This window comes from Hylobates moloch, unplaced genomic scaffold (assembly GCF_009828535.3).
Source record: "Hylobates moloch isolate HMO894 unplaced genomic scaffold, HMol_V3 SCAFFOLD_3, whole genome shotgun sequence".
Classification (NCBI taxonomy): domain Eukaryota; kingdom Metazoa; phylum Chordata; class Mammalia; order Primates; family Hylobatidae; genus Hylobates; species Hylobates moloch.
This window is the reverse complement of record NW_026652278.1, coordinates 148,001,832-148,015,136: the sequence shown is the minus strand read 5'-3', so window position 1 is coordinate 148,015,136 and position 13,305 is coordinate 148,001,832. Positions and strand designations below refer to the sequence as shown.

Sequence of the window (13,305 nt, the reverse complement as noted above, 5' to 3'; positions counted from 1 at the left end):
CAGGCTCCAAAATCTATGTTTATGAACTATAAGCAAATCATGCAATCATACCATTTAGACTGTAATACTAATTAATATAGAAATACTGGTAATATTCTACAATTACTAAAACTTGAGTTCTCAGTCTCTTGTTTTCCAGAACCTAGTGGGACTGGTGCTATGGAAGCAGCAATCCCTGGAGAGGGAGGCAGCTGCTGGTACTATCAGAAGATGGCTTCTATCACCAATTAGACAACAACTTTGATGAGCTCCAAAGGGAATGCACTTAGTTATCTCAACTGAAGAAATGCTCAATGGAGTATGGAGCTTGGGAAATGAGTGTTTAAAGTCAAAGAAAAAAGATTCCTATGGGATCCATGGAGGACTCTAAGCTGCCTTGTGAACAAAAAAGGTTGGGTTTGGGAAGGAGGCCTTACACAGAATTAAAAACATTAACCCATAATTAATTTTTAACTCTTTAAAAGTTATAAAGCTATCTTACACCTAAATGCAAATGAACTTAGATCTACATACAGTAGCGTGGCTGAGACTGGCTAGCTATTCACCAGTGCCCTCTCGTTGGGTGCATCGCTAAATTACATTTCCCAACGTCGCTTCCGGTTACATAAGTGCCAATTGAGTTCAAACCACTGGAGTATGAACAATTAGAATTGATTATGCCACTTCTATATCTTGCTCATAACAACCTTACATGAGACCCTCTATGATCTTTCCCTTTCCATTAAAGAGAGTCTCTGTTGGAAGAAAACGCAAGCTTTGCATTGAAGGTTAAAGACAACTGAGCCAAAAAAATGGAGGGGGCCTGCAACCCTGAACTACTATCTAGAAAGAATTTGTCTACTGATCAAGAACACCATCAGATTTATGAAAAAGAGACTTAAAAAAAAGTCTATTTTGTTTGAACCATTATATTTCGTTTTGTTTGGTACAATAGCTAGCATTATCCTAAACAAATACTAGGATCATTTTTGTGACCTACAACTGAAAAGTCTTCCACAGTGAAATTCTAAATTCCTTATGAAGAAGTAGGCAGGACTCTGATAACATCTGACTTACCATTTCATGGGACTGTGTGCAGTTTGGATAAAATAAACACGACAGTTCATTTACTCTTCAATTAACTAGTCAAACAACATTTATTGAAAACCAGTAGGCCAGACACTATTCCAAGTTTGCTAAATACAGCAATGAGTAAAATAAAGCCCATGCTGTCATGCATCTTATAACTAGTGGGTGGGGACAAATAATTAAATAATAAGAAACTGTCAAGTTGTGATAAGTACTGCATCCAGCAAAGATGAAAAGAAAGCGATGTGATAAACAGTGACTAGACAGCAAGGGATGACCTAAGATGTGATATTAAGGCGAGAAAATTGTTTTCATTTTTTTATGCTCTCATTTCCCAAAGGAATAATTTTAATTATATCATCTTCATAAAATACATATATAGATATTTATGCAATGTATATAAGCACACACTTTGTATATAACTTATTTTCATATATTAATATATAATACATTGCTAAGTATACTTCATATTTGTCTTTGTGTAAAGTTGAGATAAATCTAGCATATCACTAAGCCAAAGGAATACAATCATTAAATATATTATGAAAAATCTTGCGCTGTGTACGTAACTTGAGAACAAAATCAAAAAAGTATTAGATTATCTTATGAACCAAAGACAGTAATGAAATATATGGAGTTGTTCAGTGCCCTCTAATTTGGAGAGCACTAATATCTACTCAAATTTCAAGACACAAATATTCTATGATGAAACTATAAGGCTCCCGGAAAATTACTTGTTTTTAAAAGTGCTGCTTCGTAGGTTACATGAAAAATTAGGTCTAGAAGCCACCTACTTGATTGTTTGATTTTGATGACTCATAAAATTTATTGAATAGGCTGACCACTTGAAAATAAATACTTCTCTTGAAATTTATGCTATAGTCTTTATAAAAAATAGAAGTAAACTTGATTTCATTAGGAAGAAGGGTGGACGTACTCAAAACTCTGATTACATAGACTTTATATCCTAGTATTTGTGTGTCTGTGTTGGGGAGTGGGTAGGAAGTTGGGGGAAGGCCATCAAAAAAATAAGAACATCACATAGTGGTAATTTAAAAATTAATTAAGTAGGATCCAGGATATAGGGGGTGAAAGGTCTCCCGGCTCAGGTAACATCTGAGTACAAGATATGAATGGAATGAAGGCCTGACCCCTGAAGAAGCACATGGGAGTAGCAGGCATTTCAGGAACAAGCACACTAAGAGCAAAAGCCCAAGGTAGGGTGGCGTTGGCATGTTTTAGGAATAGCTAGGTCAGTACAAGCTCTGACAAGGAGAGGGATTGGGACAGAGAGATATTCAGGGGTGAAATCATGTGGGGAACTATGGTAAAGAGTTCGGATTTTACCCTGAATGAGATGGGAAGCCACTGAAGGGTTCTGGGAGCTCAAAATGTACGAGTCAATAATTCAACACATTTTAAATATCAGCAACGGTGGTAATGTTGCACAAAAGATTTTCCTCATTTTAACGTGAACCAATTCTATACACATATACAAAATAAAGACTATGGAAGGGTATAAAGAAAATGTTAACAATAGCTATAATTACATGGTATAATTATGGACAATTAAAATTTGTTTCTGCTTATCTACATTTTCTAAAGTTTTAAATATAAATATGAATTACTTTTGAGATAAGAAAAATAAAACATTAATTCCACATAACTTTAACAGAAAAAGATATTCATTACAACTTATATCAAGAGGACAAAAAAAACAACAGCGCTAAAGCCTGTCTTGATATATATACAATGGATAGTGACTCAAAACTGTGAAGCTCCATCTATTCTAAGTTATCATTTATGGATACACTGGTTGCATAACTTTATCAACTGAAAAACTTCATGTACTGCGTGGCTTCTCAAATACTGCCTAAGGTAAAGTAAGTATTTAATAAGCAAATTGTCTGGTCAGGCATGGTGGCTCATGCCTGTAATCCCAGCACTTTGGGAGGTTGAGGTGGGAGGATAGCTTGAGTCCAGGGGTTTAGGACCAGCCTAGGCAACACGGCAAAACCCTGTCTCTACAAGAAACACAAAAATTAGCCGGGTGTGATGACACATGTCTGTAGTCCCAGATACTAAGGAGGCTGAGGTGGGAGGATCGCTTGAGCCTAGGAAGTCGAGTGAACTGTGATTGCACCACTGCACTCCAGCCTGGATGGCAGAGTGAGACCTTGTCTCAAAAAATACTAAAAATAATTAATAATCTCCACCCATTCCTCATACACAGATGTATATATTCACACACACACAGGAAACTACCTTGATGTTAAATGACATCTCAGATCCTACCTCTAAAAATTTGCTTCTAGATTTTATGCAACAATTACTACCACAGGTGCTCCTTTTCTAGTGACGGGTATTACAACTGAGCTAGACAATAACCTTTAAGTCAAAAAATAATTATGTTACCCTTCTTAAGCTGCTAACGAAAACACTAGGTATTCATGTTAGGTGTCTATCAATTTTTCCTTTTACTTCTGTGACAAAGATATCCATGTTAGAATTTATTTCCAAGAACTTCAATGATAAGACATTTAATTTCACATTTATTTTCAAAGTCTTCATGTGTCAACCAAGCAATGCCAGGTAATCTCATTGCTTTGGCTGTCGGGAGGGCACTATACAAGAATTGACTGAACATTTGTGGTGCATTACTCACTGCCTAGGGCCAGCAGGACTATATACTCATAAACTGCAAGAAGTCTAATAGATTTTTCTCTTTTCCTTCATCTTTTTTTTTTTGTAAACCTTAGACACATGCCATTAAATGAATAGTCCGAATGACTATGACATCGTCAAGCACACATTACCTAAAAGAGACCCCCTCACTTCTGCCAATGCTCCAGCATTTTTCATGACTTTCTCAGGCACCTGCCATGATTGATTTACATCAGCAGTTGAGTAACTCTCTTAGAAAGTACATTCTTGGCCGGGTGCGGTGGCTCACGCTTGTAATCCCAGCACTTTGGGAGGCCGAGGCAGGCGGATCACGAGGTCAGGAGATCGAGACCACGGTGAAACCCCGACTCCACTAAAAATACAAAAAAATTAGCTGGGCGTGGTGGCGGGCGCCTGTAGTCCCAGCTACTTGGAAAGGCTGAGGCAGGAGAATGGCATGAACCCGGGAGGCGGAGCTTGCAGTGAGCCGAGATTGCGCCACTGCACTCCAGCCTGGGCGACAGAGCGAGACTCCGTCTCAAAAAAAAAAAAAAAAAGAAAACGTTGAGTGTGCCTGCAAGATGCTAATATTTGTAGCCTTTTGTGCCTGAGTGACCCAGTCAGCTATGCTTTGTCCTGAGCCCATAATAATGATCTCGTGTCGTGTATTACATAGCAGGTTTTTGGCAGAGACTGCTTCATATGATTGAAAAATAAAATTCCACTAACGTAAAAGTTTTCATCTTCCCAAATTAATACAAACTTTCAATATTCTATTGCTGTATTAAGCTGTGGTTTACTTTCCTCAACTTCAGCTACTTTCTCTAAATGTTTCTGTTAAGTGTGTATGTGTATGCATATTGATGTATCATCCTAGGTTGAAATCAGGCAAACAAGAGTAGCATTCATTAAAATCCATTCAGAGAACCTGATGACTGGTTAAATAAAATCTGTGGTGTCAGTGCACATGCATGCACATACACAAAAGCAGGAATACTTTGAAAATGTCTTTAGATACAAAAAATTTAACTTCCCTAACGCTGAAGTTACATAGCCTCAATTCACCTTAGGAAAACCCAGAACTTAAAAAATTAACCAAGCTCCCACTATGTGTGACAGCACTCTGAGAGGGGATTTACAAATATGAACCCACTTCACTGTGGTGCTACTCTACTACCACTGTCCTAACTTGCTTCTTGTAACACCCTCTTCTTCATGTTGCAGCCAGAAGTAAACTTTTAAAACACGATAGGAAAATATACACCTGATCCTGTCACTCCCCTGCCTAAAATGTTTTAGTGGCTTCTTCTCTTTCTCTTTGGAAAAAGTTATATTCCTAACCACTGTACCCCACTGTCTTCTCCTTTTGATCTTCTCACACTCACTTCTCTTCCCCTCAGCCTCTGTACTAAATATATAAATCTATTTCTGGTTATTTTAAATACAGCGAGATACTCTGCAACTCCTCCTGGGTCTTCATTGTTCCCTCTTCCGGGAAGAACACTCTTACCCCTGGCCTGGCTAATTCTCTGAACCCTCCTCCTGAAGTTAGAAATTCTTGTTAAGAATGTTCCTGTGATACCCAGAATGCTGCCTGTCACAGAACTTAAATACCTTTACAGTAGCTGCTGATTTAATAATCCAATGCCCTCTCTAGGTGTGTCTGTCTTTTTCATCACTCTTTTCCTAGCTTCTCACATAGTACCTAAGGTATAGTAAGTATTTAATAAGCAAATCATTGAACTGTTAACCCTAGTTTAAAACAGAAGATATTGAGGCTGAGAGAAATTGAACAGAGACTGTTTGATCCCAATGTTCTTTTCCTTACCAGCTCTATAGTCACCCCCTTCCATCAGCAATTATAGGTAAGATCACCAGAATAAAACTAAAACACAATGAACAGCAACTGTAGTTATGCAATAAATTTAGTTTAGCTTTCCTGGAAGCCAGCATCAAAAAAATTAAGGACAAAACTTCTGAACTCAACATATTTTTAACTTCCTATCATAGATCTCAACAAGAAGCCTGCCAGATGAAGAGTATATAAAGTTACTCAGAACCATAAGATTCATTCATCTACTTAATTATCCAACAAGTATTTACTGACATCCTGTAACAAGCCAGTTACCGTTACAGGAACTAGTGATATGGCAATGACTAGGATTAGCAAAATCCCTGCTCCCTGAAACTTACACTCTTAAACAGAGGACAGGCTTGAGGGGAGAAGGGGAAAGGAGGAATATGTAACAATAAAAAAATTTTAAAAAAAGATTTCAGCTATCAGTAAGTATTGTACAGACACTACCAAAAGAAGAGCATGTAATAGATGGTGATGGCTGGAAATGGAGAGGATACTATTTAAGACTGGGTGATCTGAGAAGGCTGCTCTGAGAAAATAACATCTGAAGTGAGAGGTGAATAAATATAAAGGATCCAGCCAAAGATGTGGAAGGAAAGCTTTACAGACGGAAGGAATATCCAGAGTAAAGACCTTCAGGTGGGATAAACCTAGGAATGGTCGAGAAACAATTTCAAGGTGACTGGAAGGTAAAGAGTGAGAATGTTGAGGGAGAAAACATGCACTCAGAATCTGACGGTTCTGAGAAGAGTTCATGCACTGGAAGGTATGGAGTGAGAAAGGCTGAGTGGTACAAATGGGGTCAGGGCAGTAGGGACTAAGCCTACCAAAAAGTAGGCTCTCTAAGTGCAATGAGAAGTCACTGGGTTTTTTAAACAGGAAGTTAACAAGACCCAGTTTTGTTTTATAAGATCATTCTGGCAGGGGGTGGGGAAAATGGCTTGTAAGGGGTTAGAATGGAAGTAGGAAGACAAGTTAGAATGGAGTGAGATATACCATCTGGACAACAAACTTAAAAATGGCCTTTCAAAACCTAACCTGAAGGTACTTTAGAGGAGCCTCTGTATTCAGCTATTCAACTTTTTAAAAAAGTAAAAATTTGATATGCTTGAAGCACCATAAAGGTGATTAGGTATATATCACAAATCGCTACAATACTTTAGTACTGGCTTCCTACAAATTATGTGGGTGGATAACCAAATTTCCAAGGTCAGATTTTTAAAATTCTCAAGTTACTGCAGTGGTAATTTATGAAATATGGATACTTACTTTGACTAAATACTTAACATTACCAGGAATTAGCATCAGGAGGTCAAAGATTATGATATGAAATTGTAGAGAGAATACATGGCTAGTTCCAAGATGGCTGTGTAACTCAAGAAAATAATTTTTAATTCTTAGTAGTTCAGTTTACTCACAAGTGTGGAACAGACAATAACAAGGTCTGTACTGCCTATCTAACAAGATAGTTGTGAGAACAAATGGAAAACAGATGTGAAAGAATTCTGGTAATATAAAGCATTATGCAAATACAAGTTTTTATGTAAAGCACAATCACAGACCTGGAAGAGCTTGAGGATTCATTTAGTATAATCTTCTCATTTCACAGCTATAGGAACTGATATCAAGAGAGGTGAATTAGCTATGCCACTGCTAGAAGTAGAATCTAGATTTTGCTTTTATATCATAGGAAAATATTAATTTGAGTAGTTTCCAAATTTTCTACAATGTAAACTATCATTAATTTTAAAGACAAGTATTCCACAAACCCCCATAAATCCTAAGAGGGAAAAGTAACTTGGAATTCTTTATTAACAATTTATTATGCATGTAAACAAAAATTAACATATTTTTACTTCAATTCCATGATATACATACATTAAATATGATTGCTCTTAGAGAAGCACATAACTTTCATAATGCTTTATAGTCAAGTCCTATCACTCAAGGAGACATCCAAGTAGCTTTACTTGGTTTTTGGCACTGAATTATACTGAAGGCCTTCAAAGACAGTTTGATCTTCAAAATAATCCATATTAATATTCTTCCTAAATAGAATGTCTGTATTTCTAAAATTACGTATCATCTAAAATTCCTAAGAAGCTTGTATCAAAATTTTTTTGCTGCTTAGGTAAACAATATTTATTTCCATATTTTATTAAAATGTTAAATATTAAAGAATCACATGACATAACAATAGTAATAGTTAACAGTGTTAACTTATCATTAAGATTGCTAATGTGGATATTCAGTGATTGATGTTTACTAGCTACTTATTGCCTCCAGTCTTTATACCCAAATTCAATTTTATCTAAATTTAGTCTAGTCAAAAGAGAAAAAAAAATTCTCTCAAGATGAAACAATTATCTACTAATTCTAAGCTTACTGACATGTTGCCTATACCTACATTTTTGTACTTCTTATTAATTTTCCTCTTACACATTCCATAATTATTTATCAAATGGCTTTTTTATGTTAAACACATCCAAGACATTACAGACAGAGTGTTGAACTGAATAGATGAGGTACATACTCTCATGAAGCTTGCCTTCCAGTGGGGAAAGACATAATAATCAAGCAGTAATAACATGAACAACAACAAACAAAAACTCAAAATATAATAATCAATGCTTGGCAGAGAATTAGAATAATATGGTGTAACAGAAATGACTGAGGAAAACCTCCTATAGCTGAGATCTGAGAGTCATGAAGCCAGCCAGGTAATCATCACAGATAAAATTCTGAGCAAAAGAAACAACTACTGAAAAGGTTCCATGGCCTGGGCTGTTAAATGTACAAAGGGAGGATCAAAGCAATGGAAGCAGAGTGGGTAAGATGAAGAAAAGTCCAATGAGAGGTAAGAAGAACAAGTGGGGCTAGTTCATGCATAGTTCTCCAGGGAGTGTAGATTCTAGTCCAAGTGCAATAGAGAGCTACTGAGGAGTTTTAAAATCACAGAAATAACATTGTTTGATTTATATTTTGTAAGTTTGATTTATATTTTATAAATGTGAAGAATATCATGCAGAAGAAAGGCAGATGAGAAATAAGGGGAACACTAGGAATAGTACAAGTACTATTAGGTATTTGGAACAGTACAACACTAGGAACGGTACAAGTGAGACGATGGTAGCTTGGACCAGGGTGGTAACAATGGAGATGGAGGGAAGAACATCAATTCATGGTGAGGCAGGTAGAAGAAATAAGACTTGCTGAAGGATACAGAGGTTTGAGCAACCTGAGGAACCAAAGATAATTCATAGGTTTGGGGTTTCAATACATGCACAGATGGCAACTCCAATGATTTGAGATGAGGAAAACTAGGGACTCTAATAGTTTGTTGACTGCATGGTCGGTTGGTTAGTTTGAGTTAACATTTGGTGGTGGTGGTGGTGATGGTTGGGGGAACAGGTAAGTGTTAAGAGTTGTATTTTAGCCATGTCAAATCTGTGACAACATCCACATCAAAATATTCAGTGGGCAATTAAATATAGAGTCTTAATTTTTAAAATTATAATCAACTAATTGATGTCTCATTTTGGGGGCAAAACTTTGTAAAACTTTTCACCTGCTCATTGAGTGCTTACAAGTTAACACACACAAGTACAACAATGATGATTAAGATGACAATGATGATGAGGGAGGGAATATTCTGATCCATACTGTGATGAGACAGTGATTCTTGAAATCAATAAACAGATGGGGTAACTAGATAAAAGGTCTCAAGATTTCTCTTCCTTTTGAGCTAAGCCTTACTTAAAATAGTTACATACATGTAGTCCCACAGGAATGTAAAATAGGAATTCATCTATATTTTAAAGTAAAGTTTGCTTAAACATCTACACTTGTGCTTATAAATCTCTTAAGGAACTTGAGAAACACCTAGTGCTTCCTCCAAACACAGAAACCTAATAAAAGTTCAAATGAAATATGAACTTGGCTAGATATTTGTCATTTGAATTAATGTAGCTTTGTAAATAAATTCTGTTCTTTAATGCTTTCAATTTTATCAACAGGATTAGCAAACCTCCTGAGATAGAATCCTCCCTTTAGACTGTAATTCATAGAACCCAGATTAAAATCAATAAAAAAATAGTAACCAAGACATCAATAACAAAACACACCAAATAAATCAGACATAAACTTTGATATTTTTTATGTGTCCTCTTCACTTGAAGGCCAACATCTGACATCTGTGATTCTCTGGTGCTTATAAACTAGATAGCTTCATGTAAACTAGATATATACATACCTTCATATATGACTAAATAGGGCTTGCTTATTCTAACGTATTCTACCAACTATGGAAAACTGGAACATAAAAAAAGTAATAGAGGTGGAAAAAATCTCCAGTCAACACAAGAAGAGTATGTTTCTTTTCTTTTTTTGAGACAGGGTCTCCCTCTGTCACCCAGAATGGAATGCAGTGGTATGAACATGGCTCATTGCAGTCTCAACCTCCTGGGCTCATGTGATCCTCCTACTTCAGTCTCTCAAGTAGCTGGAACCACAGGCATGCTCCACCATGCCCGGCTAATTTTTCAATTTTTTTTGTAGAGACAAAGTCTCCCTATGTTGCCCAGGTTGGTCTCCAACTCTTGGGCTCAAGTGATCTCCCGCCTTGGCCTCCCAAAGTGTTGGGATTACAGGCGTGAGCCACCGCGCAGCCAGGTAGAAGAGTAAGTTAAAGAAAGACGTCTTTAAACAATTTTCAAGAATTTTATATATTTCATATGTTCCAGTTAATGATGGTTCAAATCTATGAGATATTTTGAAGTGAACTGAACCAAAAATGAAGATTTATCACCTTAATTCAGGAAAAAAGGGATAAAGTATCTATTGGAATGAAATCCAGAGGAGTCAGGCTCTGCATATCCCCCACCAGAGCACTGTTTCATTTACAATTCACGTGTGTGTGTGTCTGTGTGTGTGTGTGTGTGTGTGTGTGTGTGTCTCCATGGCGGTGGGAGGTAGGCATTAACTACATTCTTACTATTTCCAACCTGACTTCTCCATGATCCCTTAGGAAAAATTCTTAAGGTGCTCAATTTCACAATTCCTGAAAGATTCCTTGGAGTTATGTGTACAAGAAAAGGCTTACATAAGCTTCTCCCTCCAAATCAAGGCTGAGGCAAGAAAATACTTGGCTTACACGAGAGTAGAGTTGATAGAGTTAGTACATTACTGTTACTACGTTAGGCGAAGGTAGATGCTTTTCTTCACTGATCTGGGGAAAACTCTAAAAAAACAACTGTTATTCTGGTGGGGTATGATGGCAAGTTAAAAGGAGCCAATGAAGACAGATTTCAGAGCTTTTATGTTACTTTTCAATAAAGAAACTTCAGCCTGACATTGGTCATTCTTCTTAAATTAAAATACAATTTCACTGTGAAACAGCCTAAAATCAAATGTTACATTTAGCATATAAGAATTTCAGTGCTAACACCTCTTTTGGCACAGATTCTCAGTTTTTACTGCATGCAAATTTGGGGAGGGGGGTGGAGAATGAACTCATGGCTTAAGAATCTGGCAATTGCTTGAATTTCACTGTAAAGACGCATCATTAAGAAGCTAGGAATCTGAGTCACTTAATATCAGGCTTCAGCTAAATACTTAAATGGTTACATAACGCCACTAATTTTTAAGAACAAGAAAGGGTTTTTTAAAAAAAAAAAAACGTCCTGGCTTTAGGATTTCCTCTTTCTGCTTTTCATACTATAAAAATATCTTGTTTGATCCTTCAATATATTAAAAAACTTATTTGCTTCTTCTTGAAGAATAAAAGATCTCCACATCTTCATACAGATGCCCATTATTAACCTGACACTCTAAGATGCGTCTCTCTTTGGCATTAGATAATTCATTTCTCTCTGATAATGATTCATGTTTATGATATAAGATAAAATATGAGAAATTCCATTGTAATGTTTAAAATATCTCTAAAATTCCAGTGAATTCACACATTATCAAATAACTAAACTGAAAACTAAAAACCATGCTTTAAATCCTGGATGCTTCACACCATGCAGATAACACATCTGAACCAATAACAAAAGTTTTCAGTCAAGCTTTGACATTTCGACATGTAGTAGATATAACTTTTAAATTTTGGAAAAGAAAGAACACATTGGAAAATTATTTTTTAAAAATGTTTTAAACTTCTATATGAATAGTTTCTCAACATCAGCTGTAGTAAAATTAGAAAAAAAATTCTATGTTTATCATTAACCAACGATACTATGTATATCATTAACCAAAGGTATTATCTCTTTTGAGATAAGTGTCACAAACAACTAACATGAATTTGCTTAAGCCTTAAGAGCTTCTTTTTCCAGGATTTCGAAAGGGGTGAGGAGAACCAGATAAAAGAAGATATTATAACTTCCTATAAACACTGTATTTAGAGCAATAAGAAAGCAAATAACCACGTTCCTCTTACATACTCAACATTAAATTATCTTTCACAAAGAAAAAGGCATTTTTTTAACCGATACAGCAGTATGTGCAGTTATAAGAAGTATAGAACTCCCACATCTTGGCCTTTACATTCTTCTTCTTAAAAGAACGCAGCATTTATGAGCCCCATAATGACTATTTTAAATCCTCGAACCACCTTGCAATAGAAAAACATTGTATAGCATAATGTATAATGGCATATTTAAATACAGACCCAAATCCCATGCTTCTATAATCTATATTAAGTTGTGAGCAAATAAAGACATTTCTACCTTGATCATTTAAGCAAAGGTTAACTAGAAAGGCAAGCCTTAGGAAGAAATAGAATACATACCATGATGTAGTCTCTTTCGTTAGAAAAGGCAAGGAAAACAGATTTAAATTAAGACTTGGTATATAAAAGCCGAAAGCATAGAATTTGTATCCACATAATGAACTGATGTCTCCTCTAAAGACGTCAGATTGCTGTTCAGCTAAACTATCTAAAAATACCTCCTTGCAAACACACACACGAAATGACTACAAAGACAGGTCTTACTAAGCAGCTCGACTTGCACAAAATCACTTAATAAGTGGGAAAAAACTGAAGTACTTAGGGAAAAAATAACAGAAATTTTTTGTATCAATTATGATCTTTTATGAGCTATTTTGCAAACCAGTACCAATGTGTAAAGAGTAGTTAATAAAAGATCTTAAATCGTAATTAAGCTAAGATGTCCAACAGAAAATCATGTTCTATGAACTTAAAATCAAATAAAGAAAAATAAATCTCTGAATCACCATCAACATTCTATTTAAAAATCAAGAAAAGGAAAATATCCTAGCTGAAAAAGCAGGAGTCGAATTCATGGATGCCACCGTGTGTCAGGCCATGTGCCAGATATGTAATTCCTGCAAAAACCTATGAAGTATGCATCATTAACAGCATTTGACAGATCAGGAAAAATGGTTCTGAACATTGAAGCAATCTGCCTACTGTCACACAGCTACAGAGAAGAGTTGGGTTCCAACCCACATAGGAATGACTCTACAGCATTACAATCTAACAACAATAACTGGCATTCACATAAGCTTTACAGTTTGCAAAAAGATTCTGATGACATGAACTCCAGTTTTCTCATTTAAACCTCAAGTTTTCATCTATAGAATGAGGAGCAGAATCCCATTTTGCTCCTAATAGTGTAAGATGACTAAAGAAAATCACACACACATACACAGAGCACTTCGTAAAATAATTTTAATTATTATTGTAACTATTA

At 35.9% G+C, this 13,305-nt stretch overlaps 1 protein-coding gene across 11 annotated transcripts in view; it reads right to left on the bottom strand.

Moving 5' to 3' along the window:
• RAPGEF2 (Rap guanine nucleotide exchange factor 2) overlaps positions 1-13,305 on the bottom strand; it is a 257,309-nt gene that overhangs the window by 63,964 nt on the left and 180,040 nt on the right. The window contains exon 1 of one of the 11 annotated variants that reach the window (XM_032148696.2): positions 12,381-12,507. The exons of the other annotated variants lie outside the window; for them this stretch is intronic. Within the exon in view, the coding sequence (XP_032004587.1) occupies positions 12,381-12,383 (3 nt within the window). The 5' untranslated portion in view covers positions 12,384-12,507. Of the gene's footprint in view, positions 1-12,380; positions 12,508-13,305 lie in introns of those variants that run through there. 11 annotated transcript variants of the gene reach the window in all.